General features: G+C 44.7%; 1 protein-coding gene across 2 annotated transcripts in view; it reads left to right on the top strand.

Moving 5' to 3' along the window:
• The window catches only part of XYLB (xylulokinase), a 48293-nt gene extending 29083 nt beyond the window's left edge, over positions 1 to 19210 (top strand). The window contains exons 13-19 of one of the 2 annotated variants that reach the window (XM_045536516.1): positions 159 to 274; positions 1323 to 1396; positions 3650 to 3746; positions 9629 to 9687; positions 11150 to 11237; positions 14000 to 14094; positions 18823 to 19210. In XM_045536516.1, the coding sequence (XP_045392472.1) occupies positions 159 to 274; positions 1323 to 1396; positions 3650 to 3746; positions 9629 to 9687; positions 11150 to 11237; positions 14000 to 14094; positions 18823 to 18900 (607 nt within the window). In that variant the 3' untranslated portion in view covers positions 18901 to 19210. Of the gene's footprint in view, positions 1 to 158; positions 275 to 1322; positions 1397 to 3649; positions 3747 to 9628; positions 9688 to 11149; positions 11238 to 13999; positions 14095 to 18822 lie in introns of those variants that run through there. The other variant, XM_045536523.1, reaches the window with a different exon arrangement.
• The last annotated feature ends 3292 nt before the right edge of the window (positions 19211 to 22502 follow it).

The raw sequence follows: 22502 nt of genomic DNA, 5'->3' as shown, positions 1-22502 counted from the left end.
CAGCCTCGGACACCTGCGGTTCGGGTGCCCGCTGTGCGCTGCCTGCGGGGCTGTCCGGCCTGGCCTGCAGTCCCTCTGCCTGGGACTCGTAGCCGAAACTCATGGGTCCGGTCAGCAGGGGCTGGCTCCCTCCCTCAGAGTCGCGTGCACTTCCGCAGCTTTAAAAATGGCTCCCTCATGAGAGAGAAGATCCGCGACGAGTCTGCTTCCAGTTCCTGGAGCGAGTTCTCGAAGGCACTGCGGTCCACAGAGCTGGGGAACGGCGGAAACCTGGGTAGGCTGGGTAGTGACGCCCGGGCCTGTGAGGGGCAGCAGCTGCCTGCCGGAGGGGCAGGGCCTGGGGGCCTGAGTTTGCGGAGAGGAGGGCCATGGAGAAGTCCGGGAGTCCTGTCGTCTACACGTCTGTTCCACAAGCCTCACAGCCTGGCTTGGGACCCCGTCTTCTGTGTGAGGTTGCGGCCGTGAGGCTGTTCTTGGCTGCTGCTCCACGTACTAAGTGGAAGATCAGGCCATAGCTGCATCTGCTTTTTTTTTTTTTTTTTGTTTGAGACAGAGTCTCCCTCTGTTGCCCGGGCTAGAGTGAGTGCTGTGGCGTCAGCCTAGCTCACAGCAACCTCAAACTCCTGGGCTTAAGCGATCCTACTGCCTCAGCCTCCTGAGTAGCTCGGACTACAGGCACGTGCCACCATGCCCGGCTAACTTTTTCTGTATATTTTTAGTTGTCCAGTTAATTTCTTTCTGTTTTTTAGTAGAGACGGGGTCTCACTCTTGCTCAGGCTGGTCTCAAACTCCTGACCTCGAGCAATCCACCCGCCTCGGCCTCCCAGAGTGCTAGGATTACAGGTGTGAGCCACCGCGCCCAGCCCATAGCTGCATCTTCTGTCCCCTCAAAGCCTCTGGTGACAGCATCAGAGATGACAGTCTCTGCCCTGGTGCCTCCCTGTATAGAGCTTTCTGCCTGAGACACAGGTCATCAGGAAAGATGCCCAGCATCTGGGCAGGCCCTGGGCAGGGAGGGGATATGCCTCCCTTGATCAAGCCCGTGTTGGTAGTTTAGGATTGGTTGGGCAGCTGCTTCCTGGTCTGGGCTGCCAGGTGGGAAAAGCCGTCTCTAAGAAAAGCTAGCCTAGGCCCCTCTGGTTCCCTGTCCTGTTGAAGAGAAGGAACTGGGAATATTCACAGGTCTCACTTGGGTGACAAAGGGTGCCTAGGGATACAGGGATGTGGGGTGATTTTACCCTGCTCTTGTGTAAGTCTGTTGACAACATGATCTTTTGTTTTTTCAACCACTGACAGCTAATCTCTTCCTGGTTTTATTTCAGGTTTTTATTTTGATGTAATGGAGATCACCCCTGAGATTATTGGGCGTCACAGGTTTAATGCAGAAAACCACAAGGTATGTGTGTTACTGGTCTTGGAGCTACATTGGCTCCACTTTTGAGTATTAAATTTAGCCATTGACTATCAAATTATGCTGCTTTCAGGAACTTCGTTCATTCACTCATCCATTGACATAACAAACACTTTTGATATGCCTGGGCACATTCTAGATGCTGAGGAATCCGCAGGACCTAAGGCAGACACTTTCCTTTCCCTCAAGGAGGAGTGCAGAAAACCTGAGAGTTCTCTTCTGGGCTAACATTTGCTAACACTAACTATCACTGAGTACCGCAGAGCTTATTTCCTTGGCGATCTTTATCCTACACCTACCAGGAACTTACAGGTTTAGATCATAAATTTCCGCCTGATTAAAAGAGCCTCTGGGACAGGGAGGCACTCACATTTATTGAGCGAGGCACCATGCTCATGGTTTTCTGTATCTTCCTCATTTACATCTCAATGCAATTCTGTGAGGTGGGTGTTATTATCCCTCTTTCCAGGTAGAGAAGTTTAGGCTCAGAGGCTCAGGCTGAGTAACCTGCCCAGAGTCACAAGGTCGAGGGGGCTCCAAACCAGTCCTCTCTGTCTCTGAAGACTGTTTTCTTTCTCCTCCACCATGCGACCTCTCCCAGGAAGGATTCAGCTGGTTCTTGCTGCTTGGAATTGATGTTTCTGTTAGATGGTTGCTGGAGAGGCATCACATTTTGGATTGGATCTGAGAGATGTTTCTGACCCCTGTGAATGTCTGGGGAGCTTCCATAAGATGCTCTCTTTAGTGACTATAACAGAGTTGGCATTGGATTAGATAGCACTGCATGATGAGCTGTGAATGGAATGTTGTGTATAAGGTGTACAGAGTTCATCTTAGTCTTCTGATGGAGAATCAGTTTGGTTTCTGTTATTCAGAAAGAGAAGATATGCCTGTTCTCTTTTATGCAAATCAGCCCTAGATTTATCAAGGAGAATGTAGTGTTCTTCATTCATTCATTCAATAGATATGTGAGACTGGTGCTAGGCATTACAGACACAAAGGAGAACAGGATGCATGTGGTCCTTGCTCTACAGAGCCCAAGATCTAGGAGGGAGATGGATAGCAGACAAAGGAATGATGACAGCATGTCCTGATGGGACCAGAGGGAGGAGCCAGTCTTCCCAGACCCTTTCTAGGCTGTTGAGGGCATCCTGTCATATGCTGAGGTCCCTAACCTGCCTTCAGCCAGGGGGGGAAATTATATGCTACCCTCTGGCTTTGGCAGGGTTTCTTCATGTCCCAGGTGCCTCTTGGAGACAGTTGGTTATAGCATGTGAAATGGCTAGAAAAGAAAGAACAGAGTGCCGGAAAAGAAGGCAGTGGGTGGGCTGGGGACTTGCCCTAGGAGGGGTGATTGGGCACAGGCTTCCTTCAGAAGGTGGCCCATAGGCTGAGACCTGAAAGGACGAGAAGGATCTCGCCGTGGAAAGAGTGGAGCAGATTGCGGGCAGAGGGAACAGTTTGGAAACCAGAAGCAGGTCAGTAAGGTTGGAGCATCACAGTTCGTGAGGGAGAGAGTGGCAGGTTCCATCGGGGGTCTCAGTGCTGCAGAAGCAGGGGTGAGCGGGGGCTTGACACCCCTTAGTGCTAGCTTGAAGGTCACTCCGCAGTGGTGGGTTCTCAGCATGGGCTCATGGCTCTCACATATCGAATGTCAACTGGGTATTCCAGGCTCTTCACCTAATTTGATCATTACAACAACCCTAAAAAACAGGTGCCACTATTACCTCAGTTCTGTTAAGAAAGAGAATGACACTCGGCAAGTCTTACATAACTTATTCAAGGTCACGGAGCTGAATGGGATAGTCGGAACTTGAACCCTTGGCTGCCTGAGACTGAGCTCTGACTCCCACAGTGGTACGCATGTGAGGCTGTGAGCTTGTGTGTGTGAGTGTGTGTGACAGCGAGAGTTAGTGGATAGTAGCAGTCCCCAACCATTTTGGCACCAGGGACTGTTTTCATGGAAAACAATTTTTCTATGGACCTGGGGTGGGGGGGATGGTTTCAGGATGATTTAAGCAATATTACATATATTGTACACTTTATTTCTATTATTATTACATTGTAATATATAATGAAATAATTATACAACTCACCGTAGGTTGGGGACCCCTTGGTTAAAGAGCCCAGCTCTGAGTTCCAAATCTGGGCTATTGTTTAAAAAGATAAACACACACACACACACACATGAATGTTCTGCGAGAGTGCCTCACTCTGCCCACCTTTTCCTGGAGACAGGTCTCAGCATTCTCCAAGGACGTGGAGGTTCGAGCACTGATCGAAGGACAATTCATGGCCAAGAGGATTCATGCAGAAGGCCTGGGCTATCGAGTCAGTAAGTGAACTGCTGGCGGGATGTGTCCTGGGGTGGGGACTCAGGACCCAGCTCACACCCTGGGGCCAGGACTGGGGGACATTGTCTGTTAAGGCTCTCTTAACAGGGGGCCTCATGCAAGAGGAAGATAAAGCCTGGCCCTGGGGGGGGGGGTGAGAAAGTGAGTCGACTGGCACTTGTGGGCAGGCATAGCATAGGGGCAGGTTGTTCCTGCTTCTCAGTTCTGTCTCCAGTAGCCTGACCTCTTGGCCAGAAACTGTAGGACTTGGGAGAGGTCTTCCTGTCACCCTAAGCTTTAAGCTATAGATAAAACATCCTGACCTCTGGACACCAAGGACATGAGCAATGCAGGGTCTGGCTTGAGGCCATGACGCCACCACTGTGGAGCATCTTTCAAGCTAGCGTTGAGTCCTCCTATCCTGGCCAGGCCCCACCTGCCTATGTGGCACGGTCTGGGCCTTTCAGCTTGGAAAGGGGGGAGTAGGGGTGTAGTATCCCTGTTGAAACTCAGAAGACTGGTGTCTTAGTCTGTTTTCTGTTGCTTATGACAGAACACCCGAACCTGGGTAATTTACAAGAAAAATTAATTTATTTCTTACAATTATAGAGGCTGAAAAGTCCAAGGTCAGAGGGCCACATCTGGTGAGAGCCTTCTGACTCTGCAGAGTCCTGAGGTGGTGCAGGGAATCACGTGGCAAGGGGGCTGAGTGTGCCAGCTCAGTCCCATTCCCATGATAACCCATTAATCTATTAATCCATGAGTGGATTAATCCATTCATGGGGGCATTCATGACCCAATTACCGTTTAAAGACCCCACCTCTCAATACTGCCACAGTGGAGATTAAGTTTCAACAAGAGTTTTATAGGGGACAAATATTCAAACCACAGCAACTGGCATGGAGAGGGCAGATCCAAAGCTGGAGGAAGGCAAAAGGAGGAGAAGCGGATTTCTAGAACTTGAGCTGTGGAATAGGTAGCTTTAGGAGATCAGTGAATTCCCCTTATTGATGGCATTGGAGTGGTTTGGGGGTCTGGCTGGCTGACGATGGAGTCCACGTTTCTAAGATGCATTTGTCCCTCTGAGCAGCAACTGTTGTCACTCTAGAAGGCAGAAAAACCTCTGAAGCCTCTTTGCTTGAAGGTCTCCTTATGACACTTTTATGGGCAATCCAAGTTCTATGTAGTGTATGTTTTATGTCTTTGAACCAACCAAGTAAAAGGATACTATAAAAATACACATTAAGTAAACCTCTTGGAAAACCTGTTAGCATCTACTAAAGCCAAATCTACACCTACCCAGCAACCATACTTCTAAGTAAATGCACAACAGGAATTTGTGCACATGTTCACTAAAGAAGTACATGAGAATATTCATTGCAGCACTATGCTTAATAGCCCACAGTGGAAGCAGTCCAGTGCCTGTTAGGAGTAGACAGGATAGATGCACTGTGGTGTATTCATATATCACAATATAACACAGAAATGAAAATGAACCAGCCTCAACTGCACACAACAAAATGAGTGAATCTCACAACGTAATGCTGAGTGCCTGGCAGGAGTCCTCTGGCTGTCAGGAGCGGGTACTTGGGAGGGGACAGCCCAGCCAGTGTACAGGGGACAGGCAGTCAGGGCAGAAGGTCCACATGGACTCGGGAGGGGCTGATGGGATTGTGGCGTTATTCCCAGTTTTTAAAGCATTTCTTGCGCAAAACAGCATACAGTTTCTTATCCTGTTAGCAAGCTTAAATACAGAATCAAACCTGTCTTGCCAGCTCTGCTGGGTGATCACTTAAATGAATATGCTTGGAACTGAACAGGGTTACACACATGAGGCATCACTCTCCAGGCTGCCATGTGGATTGGCCAGCTTGAGATTTTGTTCTTGGTCAGTCATCATCTCATTCGGTTTTAATAGAGTCTAAAAAGAATAAAGAGGCACTTTATGTAAGAATGATAGTCATGATACTAATAACTGCCAGGATTTGTTGGGCACCAACTATGTGCTTGTTCCTCAGCACTTCATCCTTATTAGCATGGTACCTCTGAGGTAGGTGCTGGTATTATTCCTACTTCACAAAGTAGGAAACTGAATCTCGCAGTGGTTAGCCAAAGCAATCTTAAGCAAAAAGAACAAATCTGGTGGTATCACATTACCTGACTTCAAATTATACAACAAGGCTATAGTAACCAAACAGCATGATGCTGGTATGAAAGTAGAGATATAGACCAATGGAACAGAATAGAGAACCCAGAAAATAAAACCATCTACCTACAACCATGATCTTCAACAAAGCAGACAACATACACTGGGGAAAGGAAGCCCTATTCAATAAATGGTATGGGGAAAATTGGATAGCCACATGCAGAAGAATGAAATAGTACCCTATCTCTCACTGTATACAAAAATGAGTTCAAGATGGATTAAAGATTTAAATGTAAGGCATGAAACCATAAAAATTCTTGAAGAAAACATAGGAAAAACTCTCCTGAACATCAGCCTAGGCAAAGAATTTATGACTAAGACACAACAAAAATAAATAAATGAGACTTAATTAAATTAAAAGGCTTTTACGCAGCTAAGGAAATAATCAACAAAGTAAATAAGCAGCCTACAAAAAGGGAGAAAATGTTTGTAAACTGTGTATCCAACAAAGGACTAAACCAGAATCTATAAACAACTCAAACAAATCAGCAAGAAAAAAACAACCCCATCAAAAAATGGGCAAAAGACATGAATAGAAGTTTTTCGAAAGAAGATAAATGGTAAATAAACATATGAAAAAATGTCCAACATCACTAATCATCAGGAAAATGCAAATTAAAACTATAGTGAAATATCACCTTTCCCCTATCAGAATAGCCATTACTAAAAAGTCAAAAAACAATAAATGCTGGTATGGATACAGAGAAAAAGAATGCTTATACACTGTTGGTGGGACTGCAAATTAGTACAACCTTTATGGAAAACAGTATGGAGATTCCTCAAAGAAATAAATGTAGACCTACCATTTGATCCAGCAATCCCATTGCTGGGTATCTACCCAAAGGGAATGAAGTCATTTTATAAAAAAGATACCTGCACTCGAATGTTTATTGTAGTACAATTCACAATTGCAAAGATGTGGAATCAACCTAAGTGTCCATCAATTCATGAATGTGTAAAGAAGATGTGAGATAGATAGACACAGATATATATCTTACACATGTATACTATGGGGTACTACTCAGCCATAAAAAGGAATAAAATAATGTTGTTTGCAGCAATGTGGATGGAACTGGTGACCATTATCCTAAGTGAAGTATCTAGGAATGGAAAACCAAACACCATATGTTCTCACTAATAAGTGGGAGCTAACAGATAGGTACACACGGACATAAAGCCATATAAAGGACCTGAGAAACCAAGGATGGGGAGGGTGGGGGAGTGAGGGATAAAAACTTACCTATTAGGTACAGTGAACACTATTCTGGCAATGGGCACACCAAAAGCCCTGACTTAAGCATTACACAAGGTATCCATGTAACAAAAACAGTTGTACCCCCTTAATTGATATTTTGAAATAAAAAAAGAAATTGAACAGAATTTTGATTAAGCCCATCATTTTTTTAGCTAACATTTATGCATATTGTTTAAGAGGTTTGCCTCTACACCAGTATTATAGAAATATTGTTATATGTTTTCTTCTGTTAATGTTATAATTTTACCTTCTACGTTTAGGACTTTGATCCATCTTTTGTGGAGTCTTTGTGAATGGTGTAAATTAGGATCCAATTTAATTTTTGTCCATGTGTTGATCCAGTTTTCCAAACACTAGTGTCCCCTTTATAATTATCAAGTCCCTATACATATAGGGGTCTCTCTCTATACTCCCATTTCCACTCCACTGGTTTATTGGTCTGTTCTGGGACAAACTGTATTATTATGGCTTTGTAGTATGTCTGTGTTAGTTGGCTAGGGCTGCCACAACAAACTACCACAGATGGGTGGCTTAAACAACACAAATTTGAGTTTCTCACAATTCTGGAAACTGAAAGTCTGAAATCGAGGTGTCAGCAGGGTTGGTTTCTTCCTGGGCCTCTCCCCTCAGCTTGCAGACAGCCGTCTTCTCCCTGTGTCTTCACATAGTCCTCCCTCTCTGTGTCCCTGTGTCCTCATTTCCTCTTCTTAGAAGGATATCAGTCATACTGGTTTTGAGCCCACCCTAATGACTTCATTTTAGCTTAGTTACTCTTTAAAGAGATCTCTATCTTTGTCTTTATCTCCAAATACACTCATATTCTGAGATACTGAGGGTTACCACTTCAACATGAATTTGTGGGGGACATAATTCAGCCCATAATAATGTCTTGATACCTAGTATAGCAATTCTTCCCTCGTTGCTTTTCTTTTTTAAATAGTGTCTTAGTAGTTTATAGGTCTTTATTTTTCCATAAACATTTTATAGTAAATTGGTTCAGTTCTTTAAAAAAACACAATTGGAATTTTTATTTAGGTTGGATTGAGTTTATACACCAATTTGAAAAAAATCGACATGTTTATAATGTTAATTCATATCCATCTAAGACCATGGAATATCTTTTCATTTATTTAGATGTTATTTTTTTATCCTTCAGTAACAGCTTAAATTTGTTCTTCATAGAGACCTTTGGATTCTTTGCTAAGGTATTTCCTGGCTACATTACATTTCTGGTTCCCAGTGTAAATGATAATTTATTTTCTATAACATTTGCTAGTTGATTATTATTAGAAATGCCATTGATTATTATAAGTTCATTGCATATATGGCAACCTTATTAAACTCTTATTAGTTTAATTAGTTTGCTTGTTTTTTATTTTTTCTAAGTAGATGGTCTATGGTCAGCAAATAATGATAGTTTTATTTTCTTTCAATCCTTATACTTTTTGGGTTTTTGTCTTATGGCATTGACTAGTATATCTAGTACTATGTTAAACAGTGTACTGGATACTATGAATCTTTGTTTTGTTCCTAGTTGTATTAATTATCTATTGCTGTGTAACAGATTACTTTAAAATTTCACAGCTTAAAACAAGAATGAACATTTATTTTCTTACACAATTTCTGTGAGTCAGGAATCTGGGATCAGCGTAGCTGGGTGATTCTGACTGAGCATACCCCCCGAGGCTGCAGTCAGGACGTCAGCTGGGACTACACTCATCTGAAGGCTTGACTCAGGCTGGAGGATCTGCTTCAAAGCCGAGTTACTCACATGGCTGTTGGCAGGAGGCCCCAGTCACTTGCCATGCAGACATCTCTATGGGGCTGCGTAAGTGTCTTCATGATGTGGCAGCTGGCTTCCCACTGAGGGAGTGATCCAAGAGAGTGATCTGTATCAGAGCAAGATGGAAGCCTCAGTGCCTTTTATCACTCAGTCTTGGAAGTCACTCCATTATTTACACACAGTCCTATTGGGTACACGAGTCGACCATACTGAATGTGAGGGGGTATGAATGGTAGGAGGCAGGGGTCATTTGGAGGCTATTTTGGAGTCTTGCTAGCACACTAGTCTTAAAGAGAATGCTTCTAAACCTTTCTGTTAAGAATGATGTTTGTTATCAGTTTTGGATATATGGCCTTTGTCAATTTAAGGAAGTTCCCTTCTATTCTTGCTTTGTTGAGATTTAAAAAACAAATTACACAAAGGTAGGACAGTAAAGGTGGATGGGGCAGCAACCTCACAAGTAAATGGCACATGACAGGCCTGCATGGAAGAGTCAGCTTTGGATCTCTCCCAGTCCTGTGTGATAAGCAGGAGGCATTAGCCCATCACCATCCTTTGTGGCTGAAGAACTCTGGAAAAACAGCTCTTTCTGGTTTGGGGAATTGCCACAGCTATTTTGGTTTTTTCTTCTCCCTTGCAGTGCCCAAGACAAAGATTTTGGCCACTGGAGGAGCGTCCCACAATAGAGACATCTTACAGGTAATTGCTGGTGGTTGACCCTGCACTGTGGCCTTTCCCATGTGTGTTACAGCTAAGAACCAGAGACTCAACAGCAAGGACCGCCGCCATTCCCAGTCCTGCAGGAAAGGGGAGCTCACAGTCCACTCTCTCCAGGAAGCAGCTCTATTGCCTTAGAGTTCACACTGTGAGCAGGTTCTGTCACAGGTGAATTCAGGTGAATTCTGCTGCCCTGTGCAATCCATCAGCCCCAGCCTCTGAAGTCACATGGAGAGCACATGTTCTTCCACATGACACACCTTCTCCTTTCCAATTTAACTCTCTCTAATTCTCCAGTCAGTCCTCTTGTAACACAGTTGCAAGGCTATGTCACTGTCCTTCTGGTCCTCCATTATGCTAGAAACATATGACCAAAAGTGGAGCCAACCTGCAGATATCTGACACTCAGGCTGTCACTCTTATGAGGACACTCTGCATTTTTGGGTGTATCCTGAGGCTGCCCTGTTAGAATAATTGCCTCAGTTATTGCATCAGTTATTGACTTGTGATATACCTGTCTTAGGTAAGATTTTCTAGAAGCAGAGCCTGAAATGGGAATTCTTCTGTAAGTGTTTTGTTGAGAGTGCTTCCAGGAAGAAGGGAGTGAGGGACTCAGGATAGGATGGGACAAGAAGGATAAGTAAGCATGTGGTCTTGGCTAGAGTCGGCTTCAGCCCCATCCCAGGGGGAGCTCGAGAGCATGTATTACACCTCAGAGCTGGTTCTACCTTGGGTCAAGGGGCCAACAGTCTACCCTGGGGAAGGATTAGTGTGATCTCAAAGAGCGGCAGCCTCTGCTGGGCCAAGGTCAGTTCTCTTGAGGAGGGAGTACTGTGAGCCATTAGCAGCTGATACTCACGGCAGCTGGGGGAGGGCTGCACCCTGGTCCAGTGAAGGGGATCTGGGTAGGGCATCAGTGGCATCTACTGCAACATCTCTGATCAACTAAGACCCCCCCCCCAGGTTTTTTTCCATGTGAACTCCTCTTAGTATAGGTCCTTCATTCTAAATTTATACAACTTATCTTTTAGACCTAAATGGAAAACTTTATCATTATCTCCCTAAAACATGCTTTGTTAGTTTGGACTTGTTTGGGCTTGTTAATATTAGTCTAATACCCAGATGTCCCCATCTCTAGGTTAGTGCATTTGCTAGACATACTTCCTAAACCTTCTGCCTTGCCTTTGGTAGATGGCTAAAAAGTAAAGGGACAGCCTGGGGAGCTATGGCTGTCCACTAGGGACTCCCCCAGGTCATCCTGCCTCTATGATCACGTGGTCTCCAGGGCATCATGGCCAAGTGCACTCCCTTTAAGGCAGTAGAGATGGAATGGAAGGGGTCAGAAGACATAGGAGGAAGGAGAACCTGGAAAAAGGCATCCCCAAGATGTCCACGTTCCCTCTGAGGAATGACTTACCACAGTAAACCCCTGTGTCCCTTCCAGGTGCTTGCAGATGTTTTTGGTGCCCCTGTGTATGTCACAGACACTGCCAACTCAGCTTGTGTGGGCTCTGCATACCGAGCTTTTCACGGTAGGTTGATGGAGGGCGACAGCTGTCTCTGGAAGTGGTTGGGGCACTGGCTGGGCTGAGGAGCATGGAAAGGAGTGAGTGAAGTGTTCCCAGTCTTTGGGGACACTACAGTCTTGGGGGCTGTAGCTTCATTTTTCTCCCTTCCAGCAGGCAAAGATCAACCCATATCCTCTGTTCTTTCATTCTCTACTTAAAGTGGGGAAAGGGAAGGCCAGGTCCTAACTGAATCAGGCCTGGTCAGAGTCAGGTTCAGCACAGGGACACTGGAAAAGGGCATAGGGCTTGCTTGAGGGCACATGGGCATGGGTCTGGACAGCTGGAGGGCAGGAGGGGTGGGTGAAGCCCAGAGCTGTTTTTTCAGCAAAAACAAGAAGTTGAGACGAGGGGGAAGACTTCAGGCCCAAGCAGTCCAGGACCCTGGACAGCTCCATGGAGGACCATTGCTCTGATGGAGGCCTCGCTGAAACTCTAGATATTAAAGGATGGTCTCTGGTTTTTTTGTTTGTTTGTTTGTGTTTTTTTGAGACAGAGTCTCAACTCTGTTGCCTGGGCTAGAGTGCTGTGGCATCAGCGTAGCTCACAGCAACCTCAAACTCCTGGGCTCAAGCGATCCTTCTGCCTCAGCCTCCCAAGTAGCTGGGACTACAGGCATGTGCCACCATGGCTGGCTAATTTTTTTTCTATATATATTTTTAGATGTTCAGCTAATTTCTTTCTATTTTTTTTAGTAGAGACAGGGTCTCGCTCTTGTTCAGGCTGCTCTCGAACTCCTGACCTCGAACGATCTGCCCACCTCTGCCTCCCGGAGTGCTAGGATTACAGGCGTGAGCCACCATGCCCAGCCTAAAGGAAGGTCTCCTGTCTAGGAGCTTTCTGGAGGGAGCAGCACATGCCCACAAGGGCATTCGTCCTCCAATTTGGATCAATTTGTCCTGTCCTCTGCCTGCTCAAAGACTTCCTCCAGCTGCCCATGTACTTCTGGGCTTCATCCTTTCCTTCTAGTGGTTTTATTCTTTGCATGTTTACTCTTAACTTTTTAACATATCTATTTAAACGTATGTATTTCTGTCAACATTGAGAATTAGTCAGGGAACATATTTCTCTCTTAATTAACTCCTTGCTCTTTTATTCCTGTCTCTCCCCACCCCATCCACCTCCTATATCAAGATAACTTGGGAATTTATTTTCAGATTGTTTTGAAGTACATTTTGTATCCTATTGGCTTTTATTTGCACTTACCTATGAGTTTTTCTTTTTTTACCTTCCTGCAGTTTCTTTCTTCTTCTTTGTTTCTATGCTTCCCCCTAAATAAATATTTTAAGGGAAAACACAGTAGGTGATAATTTTGAGGTCTGACATGTCCATGTCCAACGGGTTTTTGTTACAGCCTCCCAAAGAATGATTAATAAAAGATTCTAAGTTCAAAATACTTTTCCTGAGAACTTTGAAAGTACCATTCCATAATCTTTTGACCTTTAGTGTTGCTTCTGAGAAGTCTGGGGTCCACTTCATAGTCCTCTTTTTGCAGAAATGGGAACGGAATTAATTACCCTTTAGGGACTTCACTGCTATGCTGCATTGTGTTTTGTTGTCATTTTTCCCTTTGCATGCTCATTTAGTTGCCAAAGGGTACCTGGGGCACTTCCCTGCTCTGTCCTCCAAAACCAAAGCCTGAGCTAAATCCAAGCTCGCCTGGCCCCACTGAGAGGCATATTAGCCACTCTATTTGGAGATCTCTTCTCCCCAGCCAGTCTGTGAATATGTGTGGAGATGGGACCAGAGTCTTTTGACTCAGTTCCTGTGCTGGCAACCCCACCACCATTCCATTCCCTCATCTATACCAAGGTGGGGATTTCTAGCATTTGGTCAGGAAAACTGGCCCTTGTGTCTTCAGAAGACCCTCCTTCACTCCTGGTGGTGGTGTGTTTCTCTGTCAATCTCATACTACTGCTTACCTTGCCTAGAAATTCCTCATTGTTTCTTGTCCACCTTTGTCAACCCTCCCTCTTCTCCAGCCCTGCTACTCATTTGCTTGCTGAATATTTATTGAGCACCTCCTGAATGCCAGACAGAGTCCTAGGCACCACAGCTTTGATGGTGACCCCAAGAGACAGTCTCTGGCCTCCTGGAGTTTACAGCTCAGCAAAGGAGGGACTTTAAATAAATAACCACCCAAATGTGTGGCCACAAATTGTAAAAAGTTCTCTGAGGAAAAGCAGATGGTGCTGAGGGCTAGAGGAGGGCTAGGAAGGGCCTCCCAAACAAGTGAGGTTCTTAGGGGCAACTTAGCCAAGGAGAAGGGAGTAGGTACATGAAGGTGGAAAGAACATTCCATACAGTGACAAGGCACTGAAGCAAAACGAGCACAGGGAAGACAGGCTGGCCAGAATGTGGCGATGAGGGGAGAGGGCAGAGGCCGGCAGACCCTCCACTTCTGTCATACGGTGGGGTTAACTGGCCCGTTCCATGGAAGGCACTACCTCAATGAACAAGACAAACTGCACCATGTTGAAGACAGGCCTGCACTTCACATTTTTCTGTTCCTTTTTTAAAACAATTTCATCAAAGCACAATTCATATGACACAAAAATCAACTGTTTTAAGTGTACAATTCGATGATTTTTAGTAAATTTGTTTAATTGTGCAACCATCAACATAATCCAGTTTTAGAACATTTTATCACCCCAGTGCGATCCTTTATGCTGTTTACAGTTAACATCATTTGCAATATACACTGATGTGAAATGACCTTTCCTTTCTAGGCCTTGCAGGTGGAATAGATGTGCCCTTTTCAGAGGTTGTGAAGTTAGCCTCAAATCCCACACTAGCTGCTACCCCAAGCCCGGGAGCTTCTCAGGTGAGAGACCATAAGAATTTGGTTGTAACACTTGCATTGTGAAAGCCAACTAGGTGCTTTTTTCCAAAAAGGTCATCTACATTAAATTTGGTATGCTCAACTATGAGGGAAATTCTGCTTTTTTGAAATTATCAAGAAAATGGAGCAAAACAAGCCAGGTTGTCAGTTGGAACTCACATATTGCTGATTTCACATCCAGGGGTCAGATGGATTACTGGGCATATCCCCATTGTTCTGTATGCCTCAGGGCAGGCCCTTCCATGTCACTGGGCTGGAGAAGCTACAGAAAGACTCTGTCACTGAAGCACAAAACGTTCTGGGTTTCTAGCACTCAAATCTCAAGTCTGATCCAAGATAACTGTGCGGTCACCCAGGCCAGGAAATCCCTGTGCAGGCCAACCCCACTTGTTGCAGATTTGGTTCCCCAGAGAGCAAAGTCTGAGATGTCAACTAAGATATGCAAGGTTTATTGGAGGGTGCTCTTGGGATCCACACCTGTGGAAGGGAAAAGGAGGATGCAGGATTGGACAGGGGAGGCGGCGAGCTGCAGTGCAATCTCATGGAGCCCTCAGCCTATCCTGCAGGAAGTTCTGAAGCTGAGATGACCCTTTAGAGTTTTACCCAGTTGGGCTGAGGGGCTGGGTCTTTATATCCCATGTCAATCAGTCATTGCATGTGGGCCACCCCAGGATGAAGTGAGGCAGCTCTCTATAGCCAGAGCAGTCCCCAAAACGGGCTGTCAGGTGAGGGCTGTCTGCCGGCAGCACCCCCAGTAGCTGGGAGACTAAGTTCTTCATTCCTGAAGGTGAATCTGGATGGTACACCACAGCATTCACCACACCACTGTACCTGTTTACAGAAGGTGCTTCCCCCCGGGGCAGGGGCGAGTACCTCTTGTAAGGAACTGTGAAAGGTCTGAGATGTACCTGATTTGCAGACTAACAAGTGAGCCTGCCACAGTTTCATAGATGCTGGGCAGAAGACACAAGACTCCTGGGTCAGAGACAAAGGGCTTTATTACTCATGGTATATCAGGCAGCATGAGCTTCATGCTTGGATCTGTTTCCCTTGGCCCCCAAGTTCCACGGGGTGATGCAGAGTGGGCCCAGGTAGATACTGTGCAAGTAAGGTTTGTCACAGTGGGGATCCTGAGCTTAGAAAACTCCCAACCTTTGCCCCCAAAGGAGACATTACCTTTATTATCCTTCTGTTCCAGAGAGAGGCACTATCTATGTCTGTATGCCTTACATCCTCAAAATGATAGTCTGGAAAAAAAGTAATTACAGGGCATGTAGAAACATGCGGAGAATTGTCTCCCAGCATGCCTTGGAAACAGGAGCTCATGCTTTCCAGATGACCAGACAAACCATACACACAGATGTGCTCAGGTTTGTTCTATTTTTCTGCTGTGTGTCCTTATGTTTACGAGGCCGCTCAATGCAGCGGAAAGATCCTACACTGAGATAAAGAGTGTTTGGGTTCTGATTCTTATTCTGCCTCTTCTTCACCGTGTGATCTTCATGTGACCTTGAGCAGCACTGCTCGTCTCCAGACCTCTGTTCCTTTATCTGTGAAGTGGGCACAACATCTGTCCTGCCTCCTTTTAACCTGCTAATTGTGAGGCTTTAAAAGAATCCTTGACCAAAATGGCTTTATTATGTAACAGGAAATCTGAAGGTAACATGGGTTCAGTGGTTCAACATCAGGGTTCTAGGTCATGTTCCCTGCAATCCCCAGAGCAGTGATGGATGGTGGGAACATAATGTAAGCCATATATGTCATTTTAAATTATATTAGTCTCATTTTTTAGAAATAAAAATAAACAGGCAAAATTAATTTTAATAATATATTTAATTTAATACAACATATCCAAAATATTGTCATTTAAACATGTAATCAATACGAAAAGTTACTAATGTGATATCTTACATTCTTTTTTGTTTTTTATGAAGCCTTGGAAATTTTGTGTGCATTTTATATTTGTAGTTCAAGGCATATTTCAAGGCTACCATGTAGGATAGTGCAGCTCCAGATGTGCTCCAAATGGTCACAGGACGTCAGCAGCTTCTCCAAACATCATGTCCTCACACAACTGTGTTCAAAGGCAGAAATCAGAGGGTGGCATTGGGCAGAGTCTCTTCTCACACACTTCTTGCATATTATCAGGGAGAGAAACATGGTCTATTACCTTCATACACACTCCCCCAACAGACACCACTTGATCATATGGCCCACTCTGCTTGTAAGACAGGCTGGGGGAGGGTGTGGTTCCTTCATCCTCTCCAGAAGGAGGCCAGAAGGAAGAGGGTAATTGGGGAAAGCTTTAGGGCAGCACATTATATGTAGCTCATTATATGTAGCAAATATTCTGTTCATTGTGGGTACTGCACACTCTCTGGCTTGCCCATAGCCAGAATCACTAATAGCTCTTGGAACCTTTTACCAATGAACCTAAATGTAACCTCAGAATCCTCAACAGCAGTTGCAAGCAGTGACAGTCTGTGATTGTTAGCACAAGTGACCTACTTGCAGACTGAATTTGCAGACTGGATTTAAACTCTTTGAAAGCAGGACCATATCCTCAATTCTCTCTCTGCAGTACCTACAGCAGTGCTTGTGCTCAAATGGAAACTCAAAGCAGTAATAGTGGCTTCTCCCTTGGTTCAGCTGAATGTCGTGATTTCCTTGGGAGAAATCAAAGCCCCCTTACCATTGTTCTCTGACTCCTTAATGTTCAATATAGGCTGGGACAGCCTTAGCCCCCTCTCCTGTGAGCCTCTTCATAAAGGGTCACCTGCTATCCTTTACTTCATTTTACTCATGGGGTCTATTTCCAAATACTTCACAGATGAATCGTTCACGGGGTTGAGCCAGAACATCAGTTGTATCATCCTTATTTGGAGAAACAAAGGAATTTATCCCCCTAAGTCCTCACAGAAGCTCAGACTTGTTGTGGACTTAAAAGCCAGTGGGCTCCCTCTCTCTGGCTCTGACAGACAGCCTGTGAGACCACCCCGAGCCTTCTCAGGCAGAGCTGCTCCAGCTGTACCAAGCGTAGGCCTGAGTTGCATAATCAGTTAGTAAAGTACTTGACTTTGGAGCAAATTAAGCCAAACTAAGAAGGAATGGGATTGGCATGAGCTCCTAGTTGTATTTACTCACAAGTCCCAGGAAAATCTGGGTCCCTTGGTCTTAGTGTTGTTGGCTGTAAGACAACACGCCCTCACCTGAGGTGCGCCTCCATTTCTCACGCAAGATTAAAGCCACAGGTGAAAACCGCTAAAGGAAAAAAAAGAGGAATGAAAGGTAAGAATGTGGGGTTGTGTTTCTTTCTGGTCCTTTTTCCCTTGTTGGTTTTTTGGTTTGGGTTTATTACACAGCACACTCCTTTCCTATTCCACATGAGAATTTGACTTTTGGTTAACTTTCTAGCTCTGTTTCCCTTGAGACCTAGTAAGAATGGAATATCAACAGTGTTCCAGGTCGGGCACGGTGGCTCACGCCTGTAATCCTAGCCCTATGGGAGGCTGAGGCGGGTGGATCGCTCAAGGTCAAGAGTTCGAGACCAGCCTGAGCGAGACCTCGTCTCTACTAAAAATAGAAATAAAAATTATCTGGACAACTAAAAATATATATAGAAAAAAAAATTAGCCGGGCATGGTGGCACATGCCTGTAGTCCCAGCTACTCGGGAGGCTGAGGCAGTAGGATCGCTTAAGCCCAGGAGTTTGAGGTTGCTGTGAGCTAGGCTGACGCCACGGCACTCACTCTAGCTCGGGCAACACAGCGAGACTCTGTCTCAAAAAAAAAAAAAACCCAAAAAAAAACCAGTGTTCCAGACAACATTGCTTATGTAAAAATGGTATTTATTTGGGAAACTGCATCTGAATTGGGAAAACTGTAAAGACCCAGTGGAAAGTCTTACTTAGGGCTTCCCTGAGTGCAATGACTCCTCCTGGGTATGTCCTACTGAGTTATTATAAGAGATGCTCCTGTGGGGCATGAGGTTCTGAAGCCAGGATGGTTCTTGCACCTGTACGATGTGGCTCTCAACTCCTTGGACCTGAGCTACAACCTGGGGGTGAGAGAGTAGGGAACGTGGGGAGGCAAAGAGACCCTCTCCTGGACAGGTGTGTGAGCTGCTGTATGAACCGCTACATGGTATCCCGTTGAAGAGGAGCACCTGCAGCCACTCTGCCAACAGGCTGTGTGGCTCCACTCTACCCTTCTGAGGGCCAAGGTGTGGCCCATGCTAGTACCATGAGTCTCAATATTGAGCAGTGTGTAAGAAGACCCTTAGTAGGCTTGGCACACTGCATTTAGGGTTATTTCCTTAGGAGAGCTTCACAGAAGTAGAATAACTGAATCACAGGCCATGGACATCTTAAGATAGATATAAAAGTCAAGTTTACTTCCAAAAAGGTTATACCACCAACTTTCACCAGCTATGCGATGAGACAGCCATTTTCTGGTACCAGAATTTTTTAAGCTTTTGTAGATTTGGTAACAAAAATTAATTTCATTTCATAATTTACAGTTTTAAAAATCTTAGAATATAGGTTTGAAAATTAGCATTTCCTCTTTTGTGAGTTGATGCTTCCTTTTGCCCAGCAAAAAAGTTAAATTACAAGTAAATGGGATATAAAATTTTTAAATCACAGATTGGAACCAGATGTAAGAGGCATCCTCCCTCCCTCCCCATTCTAAACTGTTCTTTCTGCCCCTGTAGGTGTACGAGGCCCTCCTACCCCAGTACGCCAAACTGGAGCAGAGACTCTTGTCCCAGGCCCAGGGGTCTCCAGAGTGAACGCTACAGGCCCAGGGACCCCTGTTGCCTCTGCCTGCCCGACCCACGGGTGCCCCTTGAGACATGGCTCCGCACAGCAGGGATCCTCTTCCTGTTCCGGGCAGCTCTGCCTGCCCACGCTGACTCCTTGGAGTGCTCCAGCCCTGTCCAGGGTCACCTTGAAGCCGGCCTCAGCACATCTTCCTGAAGATAGGTGGGCCCTTGAGCACCAGGGCAGGAAAGCATCTCTCCTTTTCTGTCTTTCATTCTAGGGGGCAGGATAACACTGAGTCTGGGACATGTCCAATAAAAACTGTGACTCTTCCCCTTACAAAGGCAGAATTAAAGCTAATCTAAGGTCCTAAATCAGCAGAATGGGGAGACAAAGCTGTCCCCCATCCCCTAACTTCAGCCTATCTCTGTCTCCAGCCCTCTCTGCCCACTCCTCCCCAAACCATGACCCACAGCCAGCTTCACCCCATACCTTGACCCTGCTGTCCATCCTCTCCCCAAATCCAGACCCCACAGCCTTTGCTTTCCTACCCCTTGACCCTCCCAGATGCTCCCGCCCTCCTTGGCTCAGCTGTCTGAGGTGCCTCCCAGGGCCCTCTTGTCTGCCCCATGCTCAGCTCTCCATGCTACCCCTTGTCTCCTTCAGCATCTGCTCTCGCTCTCTCCTTGATCTCCCCTCCCTCCCCACACCCTAGTGTAACTCACTTCCTCCCACCCAGACACACCTGACAGGCCTGGTGGACATACTTCCTGTGCCATCCCTTCAGCTCTGCCCACAGCCTGACTCCTGGGCACACCAGATCACTGGGAGGGGCCATCTCCCAGGAGGTACAGGCTAGGACTTCTCTCTCTCTCTCCCTCTCTCTCTCTCCCCCCCTCCCCTTCCCTCCCTTCCTCTTTCTCTCCTTCTCTCTCTCTCCCTCTTCCTTTCCCTCTCCCTCTTTTTTTCCCCTTGCAGTTCACTTGTTGAAGAAATTGTATCATTTCTCTGGATGAATTCCCCAAATTCTGGATTTCTTTTTTATTTTGGAGTATTTTTCATCAGCTGAAAAGTTGTGATTCTCACTTTCAGTTTTCTTCCTATGTTAGTATGGATGGTGAGTTCTTTTTTCTTTCCTCTTCATCCCTCCTGTTTTACTTTCTACCTCTCTATTCCTTGCTCATATTACAAAAGCCTTTCTTTCCATAGAAAATCCTCTGTGATCTGACTCCTGCAGAACCCTCCAGATTTTCCTTCTGTCCCAGGCTCTCACTGAACTCGGGACTCCAGCTAACCCAGACTACTTGTGGTCTCACCCACGGTGGACAAATGCTACAGACAGATTTGTGACCTGGTGGATCAGAGTTAGTGGGAAGTTGAAAGGAAGGGGCTTCGAAAATAAGCAGGACCAGAGGCATCACTTCTGATAGGGATGAAGCCATGTTGAAAGGGAGTGGTGTCCCTTGGAGGCTTGGTGGATGAAAGCGGGAAAAGGAAGCAAGAAGCTAAAGATAACAGCTCATCAGATAAAACAGCAAGTCCAAGATTCCGAAGAAACAGATGACTCCCCCATTCCCACCTAGGCATTACTTGTTAAAGAAATTGTACATGATTGACCCAACAGAAAAGGCTTTCTTGAACCATGAAATGGTAGACTGTAACACAACATCCCAACATGGCCCAATGTGGTGCCTCATGCCTGTAATCCTAGCACTCTGGGAGGCCGAGCAGGAGGATCGCTTGAGGACAGGAGTTCAAGACCAGCCTGAGCAAGAGCGAGACTCCATCTCTGCTAGAAATAGAAAAAATTACCTGGGCATTGTGCACGCCTGTAGTTCCAGCTACTCGGGAGGCTGAGGCAGAAGGATCGCTTGAGCCCAGGAGTTTGAGGTTGCTGTGAGCTAGGCTGATGCCACGGCACTCATTATAGCCCGGGCAACAGAGTGAGACTCCGCCTCAAAAAAAAAAAATTAATTAATTAATAAAAAAGAATGATTCGCTCTGAATATATCCTAGCAAACTCTTATACTTTCAAGGTAAAGAAATTATGTAGGCATCTTAGCCAAAATACTTAGTCTCTTAGAAAAGAAAGAAGATCAGTTTGTTATCAGACTTCTCGACAAAGCAAGATAGCAGTGGAACAATGTTTTCAAGAAACTCAAAGTATAAACTAAGAATTTTGTATCCAGGCAAGCTGCCCTTTAAGTATCAAGGATATAGAAAAAAGTCTTAATCATGAAAGAGCTTAGGGAATATTATACTCACAACCTCTTCCTTAGGATTCTACTAGAAGACAAGCTTCATCCAACTAGGAGATGATTGGGGAAACTTGAGCAAAAGGACTGGACGTGAGCATTGAGTATCTTTAGTTGTAGACCTAAGATAAAAATAAAAGTGCAGTAGAAGGATACTATCAAATGTTAAACACTTTGGCTGGGTGTGATGGCTGACGCCTATAATCCTAGCATTTTGTGAGGTAGAGGTAGGAGAATCGCTTGAGGCCAGCAGTTCAAGACCAGGCTGGGCAAAATAGCGAGACCCTGTCTCTACAAAATATTTTTAAAAAATTAGTCAGTGTGGTGGTATGTGTGCCTGTAGTCCTAGCTACTTGAGAGGATTACTTGAGCCCAAAAGTTTGAGGTCACAGTGAGCTGTGGTCAAACCACTGCACTCCAGCCTGGGCAACAGAGTAAGACCCCATATCTTAAAAAATAAAGAAAAAAAAATGATACATGCTTTGACAAGGTAGAAGTAATAAAACTGAAGAAAAAAACAAAAAAGGGATAGAGGAAGAGGAAAGTACAAAGAGTTCTTTGTTGCATAGGCAATATATGGGAGTCAATCTTATTAAAAGTTCACAAGCCAAATAGATGAAGCTTAAATGAGGAAAAAGGGGGACTAAGCATTAAAGGTAGACTATACTATTAAAGGTAATAGTATAGTAGTTGCTAGAATAAAAATACAAGTCTCCCTCAATGCCCAAAAAAAAAAAACCAATAAAGGTAATAGATCATATAGTGAAAAACATGCTGTAAATGTGGCATCATACAGTAAATACATATGAATCAAATCAGTAAATATGAAAGGACTTATCTATTAAAAGAAAAATTTCAGATTGACTTGCAAATCAACATCTTATTGTCTGTTATTTACAAGAAATACATCTAAAATAGTAATTCAGAAAGGCTGAAAAAAAGGGATGGGCAAAGACACAGCAGGCAGATAGAAACCACCAAAAGCAAAGATTACAATATCCATATCTGATAAGGTAGAATTCAGGAAAGGAAGGACAAAGAAGGATACTTTGTAATGCTAAAAGCCACAATTCACAGTAAAAATATACTAGTTACATATGTTACAGCCTCAGCTATTTGGTTTGTCAACTTGAACTGATAAACATCGATAAAGATGAAAGAATAAAAGTAAAATGAATTAGCATATAATTTAAAAAAATAACAAAAGAAAGGGTAAAGAAGTAATGAGGATGAGGACACATTAACAAGTTAGGAAAACAAAAAATAGAATTAATAAATGAATAGTATTTTGATTATTTGAAAAAATAAACTAAATAAAAAAGAAGAGAAAGCAGAAATACACAAAAATAATGGTGAAAAATTGACATTGAAACAGG

The sequence above is a fragment of the Lemur catta genome, chromosome 1, assembly GCF_020740605.2.
Source record: "Lemur catta isolate mLemCat1 chromosome 1, mLemCat1.pri, whole genome shotgun sequence".
In the NCBI taxonomy this organism is placed as follows: domain Eukaryota; kingdom Metazoa; phylum Chordata; class Mammalia; order Primates; family Lemuridae; genus Lemur; species Lemur catta.
This window is presented reverse-complemented; position numbering and strand designations above follow the sequence as displayed.